Source organism: Sceloporus undulatus, chromosome 3, assembly GCF_019175285.1.
Source record: "Sceloporus undulatus isolate JIND9_A2432 ecotype Alabama chromosome 3, SceUnd_v1.1, whole genome shotgun sequence".
Lineage (NCBI taxonomy): Eukaryota > Metazoa > Chordata > Lepidosauria > Squamata > Phrynosomatidae > Sceloporus > Sceloporus undulatus.
This window is the reverse complement of record NC_056524.1, coordinates 143,706,840-143,730,049: the sequence shown is the minus strand read 5'-3', so window position 1 is coordinate 143,730,049 and position 23,210 is coordinate 143,706,840. Positions and strand designations below refer to the sequence as shown.

The 23,210-nt window shown below is 49.8% G+C and overlaps 1 protein-coding gene across 6 annotated transcripts in view; it reads right to left on the bottom strand.

Annotated features, from left to right (window-relative positions):
- The window catches only part of NSD2 (nuclear receptor binding SET domain protein 2), a 162,426-nt gene that overhangs the window by 13,700 nt on the left and 125,516 nt on the right, over nucleotides 1-23,210 (bottom strand). For 5 of the 6 annotated variants that reach the window (XM_042457077.1, XM_042457079.1, XM_042457075.1 and 2 more), the window contains exons 17-19: nucleotides 15,272-15,456; nucleotides 5,573-5,842; nucleotides 4,455-4,571 (exon numbers count right to left, since the gene is read on the bottom strand). In XM_042457077.1, coding sequence (XP_042313011.1) covers nucleotides 4,455-4,571; nucleotides 5,573-5,842; nucleotides 15,272-15,456 — 572 coding nt within the window. The remainder of the gene's footprint in view (nucleotides 1-4,454; nucleotides 4,572-5,572; nucleotides 5,843-15,271; nucleotides 15,457-23,210) is intronic. The other variant, XM_042457078.1, reaches the window with a different exon arrangement.

Sequence of the window (23,210 nt, the reverse complement as noted above, 5' to 3'; positions counted from 1 at the left end):
CTGAGAGGGGTAGCCCTGCCGCTGCGACCCTTGTTGCTGGAACTGACGTTCCTGGTAGGGGAATCTCTGGAACTGACCTTGGTGATGTTGCCAGGGCCGGAGACGCTTGCGGAAGGAGGAAGGGCCCGGTGTGGACATGCCATGCTTGCGAGCGGCCGCCTTCATGCGGAACTTCTTATTAAGACGCTCGTCGGTATCGGCGTGGAACAATCCCGAACCGTCGATGGGCATGTCTTCGATGGTGGATCTCACGCTCTGATTGAGATCGGAGCCCCGGAGCCAAGCGTGCCTTCTCAATGCGATGGAAGCCGACATCGCCCTTCCCACGCATTCCGTGACGTTCCTAGCCGCGGTGATGAGCCAGCTGCCAATTGAGTGGGTCTCATCCCTGATTTGGGTCAGGGTCCTCTGGACCTCATCGGGAACGTCCGGCACAATTGGGGAGATGCCTTCCATAAGCGTCTGGACATAAGCTCCCATACAGGCCGTGTAGCTAGAGGCCTTCGCCGCTAGAGCCGCTGCCGCATACGCCTTCTTGGCCAGAGCATCTATCTTCTTGGCCTCCTTATCGACCGGTGAAGTGGTCTGGCGCTGGGTGGAAGTCTGTTGAGCTCCTTCCACGATAGCCGAGTTCTGGCGAGGATGCGACATGAGCCACGAAGCATTTGGAGCCGCGACCCTGTATAGCGACTCGATCTTCCTTGGGGGCCCTAGGAGAGACGCAGGAGAGTCCCAGGAACGTTTGAGGATCGTCTGCAAGGACGGCAAAAATGGAACACACGGAGGTGTTGGGACCCGGCCATGGACCCGACGCTCGACTGGGTCTTCTGCATCCGCCTCTGGATAAACGAGGTCGATGTCCAGAGCCCTGGACATCTTAATGATGTGTTCCGCGAAGGAACGAACATCATCCGACGGAGAGGCTGCCTCTGGATAGTGGAGATCTTGCGGTGACTGGCGCGGGGGGTCTTCCACATCGGAGAGGTCTTCCGTCGCGACCGAAGCGTCCGCCTCGGAATCGGAGGACTCCACCTGAACCACGACATTGTGACTATCAGCTGGTCGCGGTGCCGGTTGAAGCAAAGCAGCTCTGGAAGCTGGAACGGGGTCCCGCTGGCGTTTGTCCAACTGTGAGCCTTCTCGGGGACGGTCCCGGGGGTGATCACGAGAGGGCATCCTGGACATTGCGACCCTCCTAGACACCTTCAGGTAGAACTGGTCTGCCTCGGAGTCATAAAACACGCCATCATCATCGGGCACCGGCAAGGGAGACAGAGGGGCTGGTGACGGTGACCTTGGGTCCTGATCCCTCCGAGCTGGGGATGGAGAACGCGAAAGCCTGTCCTGGAAGTCTTCCTCATTCGAGAGGAGAAAGGGCACGGTTGCGGCCGCCGAAGGTCCCGGGGTGGACAAAAGTTGTTGTTGGGCCTCCCTCAGTGAAGGCCTATCGGACACGACTGACAGAGTGTCCTGTCTTGGAGAATCCATCCGGATGCGAGGGCGAGTCGAGGACTCTGGTTGTTTAACCGTCTCAGGCTCTTTACGGGAACGATCTTTAGAATGCTTAGACTTCTTGGAAGCCGTAGCCTCCTGAGCTGAAGTCGACGACTTCCTCTTCTTGGATGACGCGGAGCCCCGCGGAGCATCCGGAGGGAAGAAGGGAATAGGAGACTCCGTGAGCCTTCCACCCGGTCTGGGTGTATCCTCCTTACGGGGGGCCGCCTTCGCCTTGGAGGAGGTGTCTTTGCCGGTACCCGATCCTTCTTTCGGGTCCGACGGAGCTTCCTTGCGGGAGGTATGCTCCGATGCCGGCCGCGAGGTCTTGGCAGAGGCATCTCGTTTCCGAGATGATGTCGAAGCGGCGGCGGTGCCCACAGACCCAGATTTATGCGGGTGCTTGGTGGGTTTGGTGGTGGCACTGGGCTTGTCAGGTCCACGGGCCACATTTGTCTCAGGGGTGGGACCCCGGGAACGATCGGATGTCGCCGGGGGAGCACTTGATGGGCCATCTCTGGCGGAGAGAGCCGCAGAAACAGGAGCCACAGGGGCCGAAGACGGCCGGGGATCCCCTTCCCGGATCTTACCCTGGGCTATCGCTGAAGTGAGCCGCGATTCTCGGTTCTTCCTAGCCTGAGAAGACATCGATTTGCAGAGGGAGCAGGACTTAACATCATGATCCTTGCCGAGGCAGAAAAGGCAGGAGGTGTGGGGATCCTGCACCGGCACTTTACCCCCGCAAATGTCACACTTCTTGAACGGAGGAGACATCGCTAGCGAGGTCGACAGATCCAAAACGAATTCCAAAATCAAGGTCAACAGTCCAATAGTCCAGTACACGGGGGAAGGAGAAACGCCAAAGTCCAAAAAAAACAGTCCGAGTCAAAAAACCAGTGATCCAAAACGAGCTAACAAGAGCGAAGTTCCAAACAGCAGCCAAACGCGGCGGAAAAAATGGAACTGGGGAAAAGAGCGGGAACCGGGGCTTTATAGGAGGGGGGCGGGGTTACCGCCAAAAAGTTTCTATATGTTGCAAAGTGTACTTTGCCCAGTGATTCCAGAAGTATCCGAACAGCACTGCGCAGGCGCAGTGAAACCCATTTGTATGATTCGCAGAGACCACGAAGAAGAAATATAAATTCCAAAAAGCAAATCTTAATTTATCATTTTATACAAAATACACTGTGACTCCGCCTTGGCTACCAGAGGTGGGGAAGACAGCTCTTGATGGGAGAGCCATATGAGATAAGCGACACAGGACTTCACAGCATGATTCACTCTTTAATCAGGAATAAGGCAAGGGCAGGCAGCAGCTTTACCCCCTCCCCTTTTCCCTGTAAAGTGTTCCTGTCATGTACCTCTCTGAAGGCAAGTGCCTCTTCTGCCAATCAAGTCAGTTTCAGGGTGGTGCCATGCCACTTTCCAGCCAATACTTCTTTGGAACTCTTCCAGTTGTCTTTCTCCAAACACTTATATCTGCATCCACTTCCCTAGTGTATCACATTCTGGGGACTTCACTATCTCTGGAGGTGTCTGGGCAACATACCATGGAGGGCCTGGAAGCCTTGGCATTGTCTCTGGGAGTCCTTGCTTTGGACAGGAGCTGTAGTTCTCGCTCATCCTGGCTCGCTCCCAGATAAGTGTTTCTTACCCACCTTTCTCTGAGCTTGCCTTTTCTGCCTCAATACTCAGGCTCCACCTGTCAGCCTTTCCTTCCCTCCTCTCCTGGGCTGCTATCTCCCTCCAAGCCTCTCAACTCTTCCAGCTGCTTTGCCCCTTTTTTTCCTTGTCCAACCTTCACTCTCCCTTTCATCATTCTTCCTTCCAGCTGTTGGGTCTGGCTTCACTCACCTGTCTGCCTTTCCCTCTCCAGCCTCTTTTCCTGTTTGTTTTTTTTCCACTTCCCTTGGTTGGCATCTTGTCTCTTCTCCTCTCTCAGGTTCCGCCCCTCCTTGCAATCTATCTTCTTCCCTTTTTAAGCTTCCTTCCTCGGTGTCTGTTTTGCTCCTTCCTTTTCCCCACATTCTACCTCCAGCTCTCAATTCTTCCAGACTTAGTGTTGTGAGTTATATGGCCACTCCCAGCCCCCCTGGTGCCCAGTTCTTCCTGGTAAGCTGTGTCTAGTATGCCTCCTCTGTCACAAACACCTTTTTTACTATGCCATCGTATTTAACCACTGGTTTAGGTATCCACGGGTGGCCTTAGAACCAAAGGATACCAAGGGCCCACTGTACCAGAGTATCAGTGATACTACTAAAACTACTATGTAGATCAGGTGTGGCAACTGTGGTAGGTTCAGAAGCCAATGCTCTGCCCTAAGGGCCCTGGGGGTCAACACCCCCTCCCAAAAAAACCCCAAGAAACAAAACCCAAAGTAGCATAAGTCCACTTCTGATACCACCTCTGGTTTAGTAAAACAGGCATCTTTGATATTACAATGTACAGGAAAGCCCTGCAATATATCTAAAAGGTGAACTGTTGCTCCAGAAGAGTCAGTTCTCCTTTTTGGATGGAAAAACAATGATTTTGGGGGGGGGGGGGGGGGGGTGGGATCCTGGAACTATAGGACCAAACTCTCAGATCTTTAGGTTTATCTCCTTTGCTAGGTAGTAGCCCAGGGACAGCCTGAGAAACAGAGCCCATAAGGCAGTAGGCAATGCTCTGAAAAATTGTAGCTTCTGTTGTGATTTGGTTGAGGCACACTTAGATGAATACTGAAAGACTGCTATATGGGCTTCTGTTGTATAGTTCAAACAATTTAGTCATGTCAGAGGAGCAGAGAGTGAAGGAAGCATTAGCACCTCCTGCCCTCCCCATTTTTCCAAAGGCACTGAAATTAGGCTATTAGGATGAGAAAGCTTCTTTCACTGACTAAAGTGAACATTTACAGTAAGTACTGATTTTATTTATCCAGGTCAAAAATGAGATCCAAATTAAGATATATTAAAATACTGTACCTTATCAATAGTGAGCATATAAAAGTGTGTGATGTCATTTTCATGAGCATATTTGATTCTTGCCATACATTCTTCTTCATCAATTAACTCACCAACATATTCATTCACAAATTCACCCTGAAAAAGAGACATACTGTTGCAAAACTATACAATATTTCTCAGAAGTATTCTGTTGACAGCTGGAATAGATGAAAGAGAGATGGCCTTACAGACTGATTTTTAAAAATACATGCAGTATTATCTATCTGGGAAATTCTTTGATACAGTTTAATTAACCTAAGCCAGATTCCTATCTGAATCCATTTTAATAGTTTGCTTAATATAGTGGGACCTTGGTATCTGCTGGAGTTTGGTTCTAGGATCCCCCATGGATGCCAAAATCCATGGATGCTCAAGTCCCATTCAATATAATGGCAAGTAAAATGGTATCCCTTATATAAAATGGCAAAATCAAGCTTTGCTTTTTAGAATTTCTATATTTTTTAAATATTTTCAAACAGTGGATGCTTGAATCCATGGATAAAAAATCCATGGATAAGGAGGGCCGACTGTACTTTATAACCTTATAACGTATATCACTTGCTTTAACTTACACAGCTCTAAACATTGTGGTCTGAAGAAGACAAATATCTGAAGAAGACAAACTACTCCACTTAAAAAAGCATCAAAACTCTAGGACATTGTAGAAAACCAATTTTCCTATCCACCCACCAAATCTTGCCAACAGATATTTATGATCATACAATGACAGGCTGCTTTTCATCCTGTCTGGGTGGTGAAAGCCTTTACAAGTCATAGGTGACCAAACTGGGAATTCTGGAGGCCAATTTCCTCCCATAATGCTTGCTGCACCATTTTCTTATGAGAAATTGCAGATATCCTCCTCCACATTAAAAATGCTTCTTAAGACTTCCAAGGAGCATGGTTCTACATTTTGTGTCTGTAGAAATGTGAAGGGTAATCATGCTCTGGGCTCACATAAATAGGCTGTTAGGGTGCACAGGGTGTGTAGGCCACATGTTGCCCATATACAAGAAGATACCCAGGAACTCCTCTGATCAAGAGTGTGGTGCTGTAAGAACTCTTCCATAAACTGATCCAGCTTTCTTAATGCTTACCTTTTTAATGTCTCTCTTTGCAATCAAGCCCCATCCTTTGCCATCAGTCTTTATGATCTTTGTTTCAGGGTACTGGCGTTTAGTAAAGCATTGGTTTTGGCAGCTGTCTCCAGCTGGACACACTTGTGGGTGACATTCATACATCAACATCCGGTTTAGACATTCAGAATCAAAACCACAGGGGTTTTCATCAGAGGGTTTGCAGTTGCATTTGGGAATCTCAGAAATGTCAGCAGTATACACTTGAACCTTTCCAACAGGTTTATTTACCTGAATATGAAATAAGAAATGTAAAGCAATCAATGGATATTACTCCTTAGAAAAGTAAGGAATCTACCAAAAGCAACATTTTCCTTAAAAATTACAGAATATTTTCTCTCTTGCAAAACTATTTGAAGAACAAATAGTCTGTTGTGATTCAGCAGTGCAATAGAATGGTTAATGAGTGAAATGTTAAAATTACATATACACTATACTTATATCTTGCTCTTTTTTTCTATGGATCTAACTAAGGTGTGCATAGAGTTAATTCTTTTTAGCACTGCAGGTGCCTCATAAGACAAGTTAAAGTAAGAGATTTGAATAGGCCCCAAATCATACAAATGATCTTCATGTGTTCATTTAGAAATCTGATCCTAGTTCTCCCCAGTCCAATTCCAAGACCGCCTATTACTCGATAATGGCTCTCTGTAAACATTCCCATTTACAAATGGTAAGTTTTAATGTAGTTTTAGCCTTGACGTATCGCTTTCTAAAAACAGATATTTTCAGATTTATATCTGAATGAACGTTGGCATACAATGTGTTAAATTTAAAATCCACTGAGAGTTTTTGTGCACAATTCATGCTAACTTTCTCACAAATTTTAGGTTACAAATCAATCTGAATAAATTGCCTCCAAAGACATGGAAAAAGGTTTCTAAACTAGACGGAAGAGATGGACAGGTTGCTTACCTGTAATAGTATTTCTTTGAGTGGTCATCTGTGAATTCACACAAATGGGTTAATCTGCACCTGTGCAGCGAAGTTCGGAAACTTCTAGAATCTCTAGGCAAAACTTAGTTTGCAACTTTTTGGCGGTAGCTCTGCCCACCCTTTAAAAAGCCCCTGTTGGTCCTGCTCTTCCTCAATTCTGAATATGCTTGCGCAAAAGCGACAGCAGAGCTAGCCAATGAGAAGGACACTAAGGGGAGAATGTGTCGGATTTGTGTGAACTCACAGATGATCATTCAAAGAAATACTGTTACAAGTCCTTTTTCTTGTCCTTTTTACTTCATAGTCTCTGCGAATCACACAAATGGGTTAGACTGACAAACTTCGGTCAGTGGAGGAGGGAGTGTCGTGACATCAGTAGTAAGGTTCAAACAAATTGTATTTAGTGAACAACAATAAACTTATGAACCAAAGTGTATTTGGACTGTCACATTCATTTTGTGTCATAGTCTTTTGTTTCAAGTAAAAAGGCACATGTGGAACCACAGGTAATGCATTTGCATGCAAATAACCAAAAAATCAAATTGTAGTTGTCAAGATCACTCATTGAGTGTGAATGCACAACAAGAACAATTGAACATCAACAAGAGAGGCATAAAACATATGCATTAAATGCAAGATCAGTGCGTATAGAAATTGGAATGCAACACAAATTCATTGTAAACCTGACAATGACAATGCTCTCCCAAAAGTTGCATCCTGTCTGGCCATGGTGTCCACTCTGTAGTGCTTGATGAATGGGACCAGACAGCAGCTTTGCAGGCATTTTCCAAAGATACCCCAGTCAGAAAAGTGGAGGATGCAGCTACCGCCCTAATACATGGGCCTGAACCCGAGCAGGAAGAGGTCTACCTGACAGTTCACAGCAGAGGTGGATAGTACCAGCCACCCATCGAGAAAACCTCTGTGCAGTCACAGGTAATCCTTTTTTGGCCTCTGAGTAGCAAACAAACAGCCTCTCAGAGCACTTCAAACTCGAAATCCTGTCCAGGTAAAAGGCCAACACCCTCCAAATGTTCAAGGTATGGAGCTGGCACTCGATATCAGTGGTCGGGTTCGTAGCCAGCACTGGCAACACAATGTCTTGGTTCATGTAAAATGCTGACATCACCTTCGGAAGGAAGGTGATATCGGTACAGAGGATCACTTTGCCCTTGTGGAACTGAAGGTAAGGCTGGTCCACCCATAAAGCACAGAGTTCGCTCGCATGGTGAGCAGAGGCCACAAGGAAAGCTGTTTTCCAGGTCAGCAATCTCAAGTCCTCAGTGGCCATGGGTTCAAAGGGCTTGGATGCCAAGCAGGAAAGCACAAGGTCCAGACTCCATGTCAGTGTCAGTAATGAGGATGGAGGGTGAAGGTTGTTAAATCCTCTAAGGAATCTCTTTACCAGAAGATTCTTGAAAAGGGAAGGTCTGCCCTCAAAATGGTAATGACAACAAACAGCCGACAAGTAGCACTTGATGGATGTCAGGCATAGGCCCGGGTCTACCAGGGACATTAAGAACTCCAGGACCATGAGGACTGACGCTCAAGATGGAGAGATATCTCTCTTGAAAGAAAGTCCAGGAACTTGTTCCACTTACATTGGTAAGACATTTGTGTTGAAGGCTTTTGGACAGCCAGAATAACAGTCCTTATGGAATCAGGCAGAATCAGAATCATAAAGTTAGAAGAGACCACAAAGGCCATTCAGTCCAACCCCCTGCCATGCAGTAACTCTCAATCAAAGCATACCTGACAGATAGGATTCCAGCCACTGTTTAAAGACTTCCAAGAAGGGAGACTCCACCACGCTCCGAGGGAGTGTTTTTGACTGTTGAACAGCCTTTACTGTCAGGAAATTCCTCTTAATGTTGAGGTGGAATCTCTTTTTCTGTAGCTTGCATCCATTGCAGCAGAAAACAAGCTTGTTCCCTCCTCAATATGACATCCCTTCAAATATTTAAACAGGGCTATCCTATCACCTCTTAACCTTCTCTTCTCCAGGCTAAAAATCCTCAGCTCCCCAAGTCATTCCTCATAGGGTCTCTGAGGATGAATTCTCCATGCCACCAATGGGAGCATCTCTATATCCGGGTGCAGGACAATGCCTCCGTGAAAGGACAGAAGGTCAGGACGGAACTCCAGCCAGAGAGAAGTCCTTTGAGACAAGTGGAGAAGGGGAGCCAACCACGGTTGCCTCGGATGGCATTGGTCTGATCCAATGTCATCTTTGCCACAACCCTTGTGGTGAGTGGGAAGGGAGGAAAGGTGTAAACCAGTCCCTCCAACCAGAGAGACTGGTGTCCGGGTTTGGGAGCAAAACCTTGCACAGTGAGTGTTTTGAGGAGAGGCGAAGAGATTGATCGTTATCTCACCCCACAGGTGGAAGCGGTAAGTCACCATTTCAGGATGGAGGTGCCATTCGTGGCACTTGCTGGAAGACCTGCTGAGCTGGTCTGCCAATTTGTTCTCCTCCCCATGGAGGTGGATGGACTGAAGAAGGATCCTGTTGCGGAGGTACCAGTTCCAGATCCTGAGAGTGATCTCGAGCAACGTCTGGGACTTTGTTCCTCCTTGTTTGTTTAGGTAGTATATGACAGTGGTGTTGTCTGTCAGAAGTACTACCTTGCCAGCGAGGAGTGACTGGAATGCCCTGAGCACCTTTTCCACAGCTAGCATCTCTAACTAGCATCTCTAAGGCACTGATGTGAAGTTGGCTCTCTGAAAAAGTCAATTTGTCCTTGATGATAAAGTCCAGCGTGTGTGCTCCCCAGCCTTCCCAGGATGCATCTGTTGTTAGAGTGATCTGTGGTTGTGGGGGCAGAAAGGGCATCCCAACACACACGTTGTCGGGTTCCAGCCACCAACGTAAGGAGCTTTCAACTGACTTCGGGACTGTGAGCAGTTTGGATGGGGGACTGGAACAGTCTCAAGCGGAATCTTGCCCACAATGTGACAAATATTGTTGACGCCATTTGGCCCGTGGCTACTTGGACAACTCAGGCCTCTATGTCTCTGTGAGGGAGGTGTGCATGAATTGCCGGGGAGAGGGCCTGGAAATTGCCCTGAGGTAGATAGGCCATGGTTGTCTCAGAGTCAAACACCGTTCTGATGAACCTGACCTGTTTGGATGGGGTCAGGTGATACTTTGATGTTGACCTTGAGACCAAGGGACTCCAACAGATAAAGCGAATTGGACATCTTGAAGCAGTCTCTCTCAGGATGGAGCCGTGAAGAGCTAGTCATCCAGATAGGGAAAGACTGTGATCCTGTGTTGATGGAGGTAGGACACAACTGGCGCCATGCATTTTGTGAAGATCCTTGTTGCCGTGGATAGGCCAAACAAAAGGACCCTGTATTGCAGTGGTTCCCAACCTGTGGATCAAGAGCCCTTTGGAGGTCACAAGACCCTTTCACAGGGGTCGCCTAAGACCATTGGACTCTAGAGCTTCTTTTCTTGACACATCCTCCACATTTATCCTGGAAGGCCCTCCATTTTGTGCTGCCTAGGTGTCCATCCTTCTTTGAGGCATGCGAGAACCTCTCCTCCTCCTCCTCGTCTTGCTGTGGGGCACCCCTGTCTCCGTGGGGCAGCAGAGGCTTATTCTCCTTCCCTTTGCCCTCAGGGCAGGCAGAGAAGTGGGGCAGTGTGTGTGTGTGGGGGAGCCTAGAGCTGCCTCTTCAGAAGCCTCTCAGGGCTGAGAAGGAGGCAGAAGGGGCTCTTCAGGGCCATGAGGCAAGAAGGAGGCAGCGGTGGCGGCACTGCCTGGGAGCAGAGCGTCTTGCCAGCCATTTGGGGCATGAGGTGGAAGGAAGGAGGGTGCGATGATGAGGAAAAGCAGGGGGCTTCTCCGGATGGTCCTGGCCAGGTCCCTCAGCTCCTTCCTTCCTCCTCCTCTATTTCCAGAATCCAGAGCAGCCTCAGCCCAGGCGAGTTACTCATTCACACTCCCTTGCTTTTATCTCTCTCTCTCTCTCTCTCACACACACACACACACACACACACACACACACTGCACTTTGAGACCGCTTTAACTGCCCCGGCTCAATGCTCTGGAATTCAGGTGTTTGTGAGACATTTAGCTTTCTCTGTCAGAGAGCTCTGGTGCCACAATAAACTACAATTCCCAGGATTCCACAGCACTGAGCCCTGGCAGTCAAAGCAGTCTCCAACTGGATCATTTCTGCACTGTGTTTTGAACACAGATATCCTCCTCCTTTTGTGAGTTAACGAATGAATCCAGTCCCTTGCTTTTATATCTCTCACACACTGAAGGAATAATAACCCACTTTGAAACTGCTTTCAAAGGGAATCCAGGGAACACTAGTGTTTGGGAGACATTGAGATTTCTCTGTCAGAGATGGCTCAGAGGCCACAATAGACTACAATTCCCAGGATTCCCCTGCACTGAGCAGTCTCAAACTCGATTGTTTCTGCAGTGTAGATGCAACTGGTGAGGAATTCTGGGCACTGCAGTTCAATTATGTTTGGAAGGTTATGTGATTCCCTGTTAGAGGGAGCTCTGGGGCCTCAATAGACTACAATTCCCAGCATTCTCCAGCACTGAGCCAGTACAGTTAAAGCACTCTCAAACTGGATCATTTCCTCAGTTTGGATGCAGCTTTGGTGAGGAATTCTGGTTCAACTACATTTGGAAGGTTATGTGATTCCCTGTCAGAGATAGCTCTGGGGCCACAGTGTACTACAATTCCCAGCATTCCCTGGCACTGAGCCAGGGCAGTTAAATCACTCTGGATTATTTCCTCAGTGTGGATGCAGCTTTGGTATTTCAGTCCAGCTATGTTTTATTTCTGCAGTGTATTTTGGACCAGAGAATGGAAGTTAACCTCCTCCTTTTCCAGGACATGTCCTGCATTTCAACCTTCTTCTTGAACCTTCCAAAATGTCCTCCATTTGGAGCATGGCTAAGAAGCATGAATTTATAATTACACAAGTGTTTTTATTTTTCAATTTTTGGTCATGTCCTACATTTTTTGCTTGAGTGCCCTACATTTTGCGGTGAGGGCATTGGTCACCTTGGTTAGAGAGCTTCACAGGGTTTCAACTGCCATTCTGCTGTGGTGCTGGAACAAACCACCATTCCCAGAATTTCAGAGCATTCAGACGGGGCAGTTAAAGTGGTCTCAGACAGGATTATTTCTCCAGTGTAGATGCAGCCCAAGTGAAAGCAGTATCAAACTGCTTTAATTCTGCAGTGTGGCAGCAGTCTAAGTGTACCTAATCCAGTTCTTAACATTGTGCACCTCTTGCATACCAAGTCTCGCAAGACTTTTTTGTTTAACAACTTGTACCCACTAACTCCATTTCATGTCTCCTTTATTTAGTGATGGTGGGGGGGGGGAGACACAGACAAAACAAAGTAAAATTTAATTAACTGATTGATCAGGATGAAATGGAAAGTCCAGCTGCTGAGAGGTGGTGGAGGAAATCCAAAACAACGGAGACATTGACTTTTGAAGAGGTAAGTCCCGCTGAGGACAGAAAAGTCAAAAATTTAGCCCACTTAAGGGTATAGGAGTGCTGGGTGAAAGGCTTTCGAAAAGCCAGGATGATTTCTCAGACCGGTACCAAGAACTGAATCAAGGCTGGATCCTCCATGCCACGAGACTGAGAGTGTTCATGTTGGGATGGTGAACCTAACCATCATGAAGGGTCAGGAGGTCGGGATGGAGCGGCAAAGGCCGGAATTGGTTGTTGGAGAGATGAAGGAGGGGGGCAAGCCACGTCTGTCTCGGCCACCAAAGGGTGATCAGGATCGCATCCGATCTGTCTGTGTGTAGCTTTGTTACCACACTGGTGATCAGAGGAAATGGAGGAAAGGCGTAGAACTTTTTGCCGAACCACTGGAAGAGGAAGGCATCCCCTCCGGACCGAGGTGAAGGGATCCTGGAAGAGAAGTGGTTGCAATGAGTGTTGAGATGAGAGGCAAAAAGGTCGACGTCTGGCGTTCCCCACTGAGAAAAGAGGCGTAAGGCAACCTGAGGATGTAGTTGCTACTCGTGACAACAGTCTGCAGTCCTGCTCAGCTTGTCTGCAAGCTCGTTCTCCTCTCCAGGGAGGTGTATGGCTTGCAAGCATCTGCTTTTGGATGCACAAGTTCCAAATTTGAAGGGTGAGGTCGAGAAGAGTAGTCGATCTGGAACCGCCCTGTTTGTTGATGTAATACATCACAGTCGTATTGTCTGTGAGGAGGACCTGATTCCGCAGGGAGGCTCGAAGGCCTTCAATCCTTTTTGTACCGCCAACATCTTGAGAGCGTTGATGTGGAGTTGGCATTCTTTGGGAGACCATCTCCTGTGGACAGAGAGGTTGTCGAAATGGGCTCCCCAGCCCGTGTTTGAGGCATCGGTGGTCAGTGAAGTCTGTGGTTGTGGAGACACGAAGGGAATGCCCATTGTGAGGGTTGAGCCACCAACAGAGAGAGCAGGCCACAGGCTTTGGGACGGTGATCCGCTTCCATGGGTTGTCGAAGGGAGGGTTGAAGATTGAGAGGAGCCATGACTGGAAGGGATGCATGTGGAGGCAGGCCCACGGCATGACATATGTTGTGGATGCCATATGGCTGCAGGCGACCTGAGCTGTTCACTTTTGGTCCCTGTTTTTTAGGGCCTGGGCGCTGCACTGGGGGCAGGTCTTGGTACTGTGCGTTTCCCCAAGGAACAGCACGCATTTATCATGACCATCCAAAATGGGGATTTTGACCCCACACTTCGCACAGCACTTGAAAGAAGCCATAGTAATGAACAGGCTGGGTTAATGGGTGCAACAGAGTCCAGCAGATGTCCCTAACAATAGACATTGGAAAACCAAAGGTCAAAGCCAGAGATTTTTTATGAGAGTAGTCGTTAGCTAAGAAAAACCTGAGTTAGCGAAGTTCCTTCGAGCTGCTAATCGCGGCAGAATAAAGGAACTGAGGAAGAGGAAAGAGGATAAAAGGAACTGAGAATAAAGGATAAATAAATAAAGAATAAAGGATAAATAAATAAAGGAATTGAGGAAGAGGAAGAGGAACTGAAGAAGAAAATTAAATTTCATTCTCTATAACATCAATATAATAATAATAATTATTATTATTATTATTATTATTATTATTATTTATAAACCGCTTTTCCAAATTTGATCAAAGCGGTGTACAACACAAAACAAAATTGTGAGACAATAAAACAAATCAATAACACATATCATCAATTAAAATTATATAAAAAAGTTTACAAATATTAAAACCTGGAAAAATAAACTAGCTGGATTACCCAATTGCATATCAAGGGGAGAACAGAATGGAATCAAGACACCTGGGGGAAAGCTTGTCGAAAAAGAAAGTTCTTAAGATTCTTCTTAAACATGTCAAGGGAGGAGACAAAGCGGAGCTCGTCAGGAAGGGAGTTCCAGAACTGCGGGGCCAAGGTAGAAAATGCCCTATGTGAAGATGAGGAGTATCTTGTCTTCGGAACCCTCAACAAATGCTTCCTGACCGATCTGAGAGTGCGGGGCAGATTATATGGGGAGAGGCGGTCCTCTAAGTACCCTAGGCCCAAGCCATTTATGGCTTTATAGGTAATAACAACACCTTGTATTGCACCCGGAAGCGAATAGGCAGCCAATGTAGGTTTTGTAAAATAGGTGTTATATGGCTATTCCTGGAGCATCCAGTAACCAACCTTGCTGCCATATTCTGTACTAACTGAAGCTTCCGGGTTTGGTACAAGGGTTGCCCCATGTAGAGCGCATTACAGAAATCCAACCGAGAGGTTACCAGAGCATGTACAACCGTTTCAAGGTCCCTCCGACCCAGATAGGGTCGCAGCTGGCGTATCAGCCGAAGCTGGTAACAGGCGCCTCTGACCATTGCATCCACCTGAGATGTCAGGCGGGGCGACAAGTCCAAAAGCACCCCGACACTCCAACACCAGTTCCGAGACCAGCTGTGTCAGCTCAGCCAGGGAGTCTGTTAGCGCACAGGGTGGACGGTAAACCACCAGAATCCCCAGACTTTCCCTAGCCTTCAGGGTCAGGTAAATACACGCTATGAAATCAGTTTTCCGGACATGGTTCCTAGTCAGGGAAAGGATGTTCTTATGAATCAAGGCAACACCCCCCCCCCCCGCCCACCTAACCTGATCTGGTCCTTAACTGAGTACCCAGCTGGTAGGGCCTGCGCCCACACTGCTTCACTCTCAGGCCCAAGCCAGGTCTCAGTAATGCAAGCCAGGTCACAGCTCTTATCCTCTATAAGATCGTATATAATGTGGGACTTATTCCTTACAGACCTGGCATTGCACAGGAGCAGAGACAGGGTTTGTGGTACAGTTGGACTGACCCTCAGATCTCTTTGGTTAGGAGAGTGGATGGAAGGAGAGATAGATATTACGCATCGATCTTGCCTTCCCTTCCGATAAGTCTCCACTCTCCTACCACCGTATCTCCCCCTGCCCCACACTACTCCAATAGGTGCTCCGCTAACATTTTACAACAAAAATACTTTCTTAAGAGAAAATAAGTAATATAAAGTACTGATCTCTATACAATTATACAATTTCAGCATTGTATAATTCATATAAGGTTGATCAAATTACCATAGTTAGTCCAACTGTGACCAATAGGGGTCTTAACAGTGTTTGCACATTATAATGAGGATAATTAGGTACCCAACCACTACCATCAAACCTTATCAAGTAAGAGATACATGCTCTCAAGAATCTTACCTTGATGTGTTTGTAAGGAGGAGGTTTGCGTTCATTTTCTTGAGTTTCTTTGGCTTCACGCTGAAACTTTATTTCTCGAAAACGTGCCTCAGCCTCTTGCAAAGCTTTAAAAAGAAAATACACTGCGTTTTGACTATAGTCTGCTAGGCATCCATTCCCTGTGTATGTGTTTCCTCTCATAAGCCCTGAAAGGAATGGGATTTAAGGGTAGTTCTTTGAAATGTGCACCTTTTTTTTTGTCTAATATCAATGCATCTCAAATTCTTTTTAAAAGTGGAATCAGTGTGTAGTTCAGGCTTCCAACGAGAAGTAATATACTTTACCATTCTTTGCAAATGGCAATAAGCATTTTTTTTAAATTAAGGAAAAATTTGAATTTAGGCTCTGAGAAATTCAGCGCAAAAAATCATATTATTTTTTGACACCAAAATACTTTTCTTTTTCACTCCACCCACTGTTAAGAGAAGAAATATGTCAACTTATCAATGAAAATGAAACAGTGACAGCAAGTATGGAACAGGGATAATGAAAATTTGCTAAATGTGAATCCAGAGGATAGGGGCAGAGCTGTATTTAGGCTACTGCAGGAAAACAAACAAACAAAAAACCAAGCTGTTATAGACATATTATACACTAACTGCCATCTTTTGAGGCCCCAGAAGGACAGGTTGCTTACCTGTAACGGTATTTCTTCGAGTGGTCATCTGCGAATACATACAAATGGGTTTCACTGCGCCTGCGCAGTGCTGCTCGGAACCTACTGGAATCACTGGGCAGAGTTTACTCTGCAACATATTGAAACTTTTTGGCGGTAACTCCGCCCACCCGTTATAAGGCCCCTGCCTTCCCGCTCTTTTCCCCAGTTCCGCAATTTTTCCGCCAAGCAGGCGATGGAAAGAGCCAATGAGAGCAGGACACTGAGGGGACGGACGGGTGGGATTTGTATGTATTCGCAGATGACCACTCGAAGAAATACCGTTACAAGTAAGCAACCTGTCCTTCTTCTTCGTGGTCTCTGCGAATCATACAAATGGGTTTAGACTGACAAGCTAAGGTATGCGGCGGAGGGAGTGTCCTGAAACCAAAGCTATGGTAAACCAAAGGTATATTTATTATACAATAAACACCTTGAACCATAAAAAGCGTCAGTCTTTTTTGTTCATGGAAGGTAAACATAGCAATAACATTGCTAGACCTGAGTAGGGAACAAGAGGTCATGCAAGACCGGTCCCATAACCAACCGACATAGAACAGAATGTAAACAGTGTCAACTGTACATAAATCAACACACAACCATCAGTAGTGCAATCAATGCAACCCTGAAACCAACACAGCCCTCCCGAAAGCTGCGTCTCGGATGGCCCTGGTGTCCAACCTATAATGCTTGATGAAAGTCAGAGGTTGGGACCAGACCGCAGCCTTGCAGACATCCTCCAAGGGAATCCCTGACAGGAATGCAGAGGATGCTGCCATTGACCTTGTAGAATGAGACCGAACCCTGCCAGGGAGAGGTTTGCCCAACAGTTCATAGCAGAGGTGGATGGTACCAGCCACCCATTTGGAAAACCTCTGCGCAGACACGGGCAAGCCCTTCTTCGGTTCCGAGTAGCATTGAAAAAGTCTCTCGGACCGACTGGAGGCAGCAGTTCTGTCCAAATAAAACGCCAGTGCTCTCCTGACATCAAGAGAGTGGAGGCGTCGCTCCGCATCCGAAGTCGGGCTGGATGCGAGAGTGGGCAGCACAATGTCTTGGCACATGTGGAAAGCAGACACGACCTTCGGCAAGAAAGTAATGTCTGTCCGGAGGACCACTTTGTCCTTGTGGAACCTCAGGAAGGGCTGGTCCCTCCGCAAGGCACAGAGTTCGCCCGCACGGCGGGCAGAGGTGATGGCCACAAGAAAGGCGGTTTTCCAAGTCAGTAGTCTCAAGTCCGCTGTGGCCATCGGTTCAAAGGGCTTGGATTGGAGAGCTGACAGAACCGTCTCCAAGTTCCAAGCCGGCGTTGGTCCCGACACAGGAGGATACAGGTTGGCACAACCTTTCAGGAACCCCTTCACCAAGGGGTCCTTGAAGAAAGAAACCCTCCCCCCGAACTGGTATTTGGAACAGATGGCAGACAAATAGCATTTGATGGATGTGAGGGACAGCCCCTCATCCAAAAGTGCCATCAAAAACTCCAGCACCACTGGAGTGGAAACTTGAGCAGGAGACAAGCCTTTTTGGTCAAGGAAGAGGCAAAATCTCCTCCATTTCAGGGCATAGGACCGCTGGGTGGAAGGTCTTCTTGCAGCCAGGATCACCGTCCTCACCGACTCCGGCAAAGCAGTCAGGGCTGTATCCTCCAGGCTACCAGCGGTAGGCTCTCGATGTCTGGGTGGAGAATCCGTCCGTCCTGGATCGACAGCAGGTCCGGACGAGGGTCGAGACGGAGGAAGCATCTCCTGGAGAGGTGGAGAAGGGATGCGAACCATGGCTGTCTCGGCCACCACGGGGTGACCAGGATCGCATGCGAGCGGTCCGTTGTCATCTTGGACACCACTCTGATGATGAGAGGGAACGGAGGGAAGGCGTAGAGGAGCTCCCCCGTCCAGAGGAAGGCGAATGCGTCTCCGAGGGATCCGTCCAATCGCTTCCTGGAGCAGAACTGGGGACAGTGGCTGTTCCATTTGGTCGCGAAGAGGTCGATCCGGGGGGTTCCCCACCGGTCGAAGAGGTCGCTGACCGTCTCGGGATGGAGCCTCCACTCGTGGCACACCGATGGAGATCTGCTGAGGCGGTCTGCCAACTCGTTGTCCTCCCCGGGAAGGTGGATCGCCTGGAGGACGCATCTCTGGATGCACCAATCCCAGATGCGGAGCGTGAGGTCGAGCAGGGTCCTGGATCTGGTGCCACCTTGCTTGTTGATGTAATACATCACGGTGGTGTTGTCTGTCCTCAGGAGGACCACCCTTCCTGTGACAGCGAACTCGAACGCCCTCAATGCCTTTTCCACTGCGAGCATCTCCAAAGCGTTGATGTGGAGGAGCTTCTCTTGTGCGGACCACCTGTCTTTGACGACGAGGTCGAGCAGGTGGGCGCCCCATCCCTCCAGGGATGCATCGGTTGTCAAAGTCAGTTGTGCCTGGGGCTGATGAAAAGGCATCCCGGTGCAGACGTTGCCGCTTTCGAACCACCACCTGAGGGAAGCGGCCACCGGTCTCGGTACCGTGAGCCACCTTGACGGAGGGTCCTCCAACGGAGAGAAGACGGAGAGGAACCAGGATTGGAGGGGACGAAGACGAAGTCTTGCCCAAGGGGTGACGAATGTCGTCGATGCCATGTGGCCCAGGGCGACTTGAACGTCTCTGGCTCTCACCCTTCTGTGGGAGATGCACGGCCTGAGGGACGTTGTCAGGGCCTGGAACCGGTCCGGAGGGAGGAAGGCCGAGCAACTTTCGGAGTCGAGGATGGCCCCGATGAACTTGACCTGCCTGGTCGGTGTGAAGTGGGACTTTTCCCTGTTGATGACCAGTCCGAGGGAGTCCAAGAGGCGCAAGGCGAAGGCAACTGCCTCCTGTAGCTCGCCTTGGGATTCGGCTGCAAACAGCCAGTCGTCCAGGTAGGGAAAAACCATGAAGCCCTTCTGATGAAGGTATGCCACCACCGGTGCCATGCACTTCGTGAAGACCCTTGGGGCCGTGGCCAAACCGAAGGGAAGAACGTTGTAGTGGTACGAGTCGGAGCCGACAGCGAAGGCGAGGAATCTCCGGTGGGACTCTCGAATCCCGATGTGGAAGTAGGCATCCTTCAGGTCGACGGTCGCGAACCACAGGCCCTGGTGGAGCAGAGGCAGAATGGAAGCCAAGGTTACCATTCGAAAGCGACGGTAGTCAAGGAACAAGTTCAATTGTCTCAAGTCCAGGATGGGCCTGATGCCCCCATCCGCTTTCGGTACCGATGACAAATCTGATGACAAATCAGGTAAATGCGACGGTCAGGAGCGCCTGCTATCAGCTTCGGCTGATACGCCAGCTGCGCCCTTTTCTGGAAGTAAGGGACCTCGAAACTGTTGTGCACGCACTGGTAACTTCACGCCTGGACTTCTGTAATGCACTCTACATGGGGCTACCCTTGTGCTTGGCTCGGAAGCTTCAGCTGGTACAAAATATGGCAGCCAGGCTTATTTCTGGTACATCTAGGAGGGACCACATTACTCCGGTTCTGAGGTCCCTCCACTGGCTGCCTATTAGCTTCCGGGCCCAGTACAAGGTGTTGGTTATTACCTTTAAAGCCCTAAATGGCTTGGGTCCAAGCTATCTCAGGGACCGCCTCCTCCCGTATAATCCTCCCCGCGCTCTCCGGTCCTCTGGGAGGAACTTACTGCAGCCTCTAAAATCTAGGCTTGCGGCGACCTCCCAGAGGGCATTTTCTGCTGTCGCCCCCAAACTCTGGAACGACCTGCCGAATGAGATCCGTCAGTTGACATCATTAGACAGCTTTAAAAAAGCTGTCAAGACGGATCTCTTCCGGCAGGCCTTTCCAGATTAACCATCCCGGCCTGGGCTCCCTGATCCCCTCTTTCCTCTCGTGGCCCCATCTTCAGTGATGGTTGAGGATCTCCAGAGGGACACCAGGGTTTTTAGTTTGTTTTAACTATATTTTATGTTTTGATATTGTGTTTTTAATCTGTCATATTTTTAATACTTTTATAAGGAGGGGAGGGATTATAATGTTTTTAATTTTATATTTTACTCTGTTATAATCACTGTTGTCAACCGCCCGGATTGGTTCGCCACAGGGCGGTATACAAATAAATATTATTATTATTATTATTATTATTATTATTATTATTACCGTGAAGTACCTGGAGAAAAAGGCCCGAGGACATTGGTCGGGCGGTAAAGGGGAGATTGCCCCTTTACCAAGCAAGGCGCGCACTTCGTCGATAAGGGTGTCCGAGGGGGGAGTGGACATGACGGCTCCAGTTGGAGGGAGCTCTTGGAACTCGAGGGCATAACCCCTACGGACGATGTTGAGAACCCACGAGTCCGATGTTATAGAGGCCCAGGTGTTAACAAAGGGCCTCAGAATGTCCAAGAAGAAGAGGGGTGAAGGAGGGACGAAGCGCGCTGCGTCCCTTCAGGTTCTTCCCCTGGTCAGTGTCCTGCCGGCGGGACTTGCGGTACCGAGGCGGGAAGTTGCGACGGCCAGAGGAGGAGGAAGACTGCGAGGGGAAGCGGTGTCTCTGGGAGCCCTGTTGCTGGGACTGCCGATCCCGGGAGGTCCCCTGTGACTGACCTTGCGGCTGCCACGGGCGCTGACGCTTCCGGAACGGAGAAGCCGGTGCTGAAGACATGCCATGCTTCTTCGCCGCCGCCTTCATCCTGAACTTCTTGTTCAGGCGGTCGTCGGTCTCGGCATGGAAGAGCCCGGTCCCGTCGAGCGGCATGTCCTCGATGGCCAACCTGACCATGGGGTTTAGGTCCGAGGCCCTCAACCAGGCGTGGCGTCTGAGTGCCATGGACGCGGACATGGCCCTCCCTGAGCAGTCTGCCATATTCCTGGAAGTGGTGATGAGCCAACTCCCAATGGAATGAGTCTCGTCCCTGATCTCCACCAGTTGCCTCTGGATGTCATCCGGGACGTCCGGGATGAGGGGGGAGATCCGTTCCATGAGGGTCTGGATGTAGGCCCCCATGCAGGCGGTGTAATTGGCGGCCTTGACCGAAAGGGCCGCTGCCGAGTAGGCCTTCTTGGCCAGTCCATCCACCTTCTTCGCCTCCCGGTCGACAGGGGAGGTCGCCTGCTTTGGAACGAAGCTGTGCTGGGCTCCCTCCACAATCGCAGAGTTCGGCCTGGGGTGGTCGGCCAACCAAGGACAGCTCGCTGGGGCGACTCTGTAGAGCGACTCCACCTTGCGGGAGGGTGCAGACAGGGTGGCCGGGGAGTCCCAGGACCTCTTCACGATGGTCTGGAGTGACGGGAGAAGAGGCAGACAAGGCGGAGTAGGCACTCGTCCGTGCACCCGACGCTCAACCGGGTCCTCCGTGTCGTCTTCCGGAGAGGCGAGCTCGATGTCGAGAGCCCTCGCCATCTTGACAACGTGTTCGGTGAAGGACCGGACGTCATCAGACGGGGAAGACGGCTCGGGATTATGCATCCTCTGCGGTGAGGCCGAACCCGAGAGGACATCCTCTTCGGAAGGAGCTTCAGACGGGAGCAGAGGTTCATCGTCGGAGTCCAGGTCAGAGGAGAGGGGGTCCGTAACCCTGACTTGGGATCTCGGACGGGTTGGGATGAAATCCGGCGAGGACCGTGAACGCCTGCGAGGTGGAGACGGAGATCTCTCGAAGACAGATACGGTCGGGACCGATCTGGACGAGGTGCCGTGGTCTGCAGGATGGGGGTTCAGCCTGGTGAACTCCCTCATGGCCTTGTCCTCTGAAACCGATAAATAATACCGGCCAGATTGGGAATCAAAGAACAGGTCCGGTATCTCCTGTCTGCGGGGCTGATCATCCTCGTTGTCGGTCCCAGAGTGGGAAGGCGACCGGTGTCCCGACGAGAGATGGAGAACGGTGTCTTCCGTCCCGTGGACAAAGTCCATGGTAGGCTGAGGCGGTGGCGTGTCCGGTACCGGAGTCCGTCGACCCCCCCGGCGCAGGCTCCAGATCGCGTGGAGCTGTCGAAGTGGAAGCGCGGCCCTGTTTTGAGGGGGAGCGCTTCTTGTCCTTCGCCTTCGGTGGGTCGGAGGTGGGCCGATCCTTGGAAGGCTTGGACTTCTTCGGGGCAGGATCACGACCCGACTTATCATGGTGTCTCTTCTTCCCAGGCTTCGGGACCTCTTCTGCCGGGAAGAAGGGGTTGTCCGGGAGGTCCAGGAGGACAGCAGCCGCTGGCGACGAAGAAGGCCTTGGAGACTTTGCCCCTTCCAAAGGCACAGCCAGCTCTTTTGGCTTCGGAGCATGGCGCGATGCCTTGGATGCCTTGGAGGATGAAGGCGACGCGAGATGGAGCTCCTGCTCGGTAGCCTTCTTCGAACGCGAGCCCTCCGATCTCCTCGTCGGTTTGGAGGCCGGTTCGGTACCCTCAGTCCCCGAAGACTTGTGGGGGCGCTTGGAGGGTTCGTCGGTGGCGCTGGGCGGTTTGGAGCCACGGGCCACATCGGAGGTGGTGGAAGGGGTTGTCCCAGCCGGGACACACACCACGCTGGGAACGGTGGCCCTGCCAGATGTGACGCTGGACACACTGGCCCGAGAAGACGAGGCGGGGGGCGCAGAAGGCGGAACAGAGGATGACCGCGAACCTCCCTCTTGCACCTTACCCAGGGCGATCGCCGAAGTGAGCCGGGACTCACGGTTTTTCCGGGCCTGGGACGAGAGGGATCTGCAGAGCAGGCAGGCCTTGGTATCATGGTTCTTGCCAAGGCACAGCAGACAGGAGGAGTGCGGGTCCTGGACGGGCACCTTGCCCCCGCAAATGTCGCACTTCTTGAAGGGTGCAGGCATTTCCGAAGTCGTCAAAGCCAGAGGAGAATCCGTAAACGAGGTCAACAGTCCAAAAGTCCGAAGTTACCAGGGGTGGGAGACAAAGAATGGTCAAGAGTACAGTCCGAGGTCAAAAACGAAAGTGATTCCAAGCAAGCGAAGCAAGCAAAAGTTCCCTGAAGCAGCTAGCGCGGCGGAAAAAAGGAACTGGGGAAAAGAGCGGGAAGGCAGGGGCCTTATAACAGGTGGGCGGAGTTACCGCCAAAAAGTTTCAATATGTTGCAGAGTAAACTCTGCCCAGTGATTCCAGTAGGTTCCGAGCAGCATTGCGCAGGCGCAGTGAAACCCATTTGTATGATTCGCAGAGACCACGAAGAAGAAATACAACTGTAAAGTACAGAATATAACCTAGTATAACCTATAGAGTATAGCAAATAAGATGTAAGACAGGAAGCCAGATCTATTAAAATCT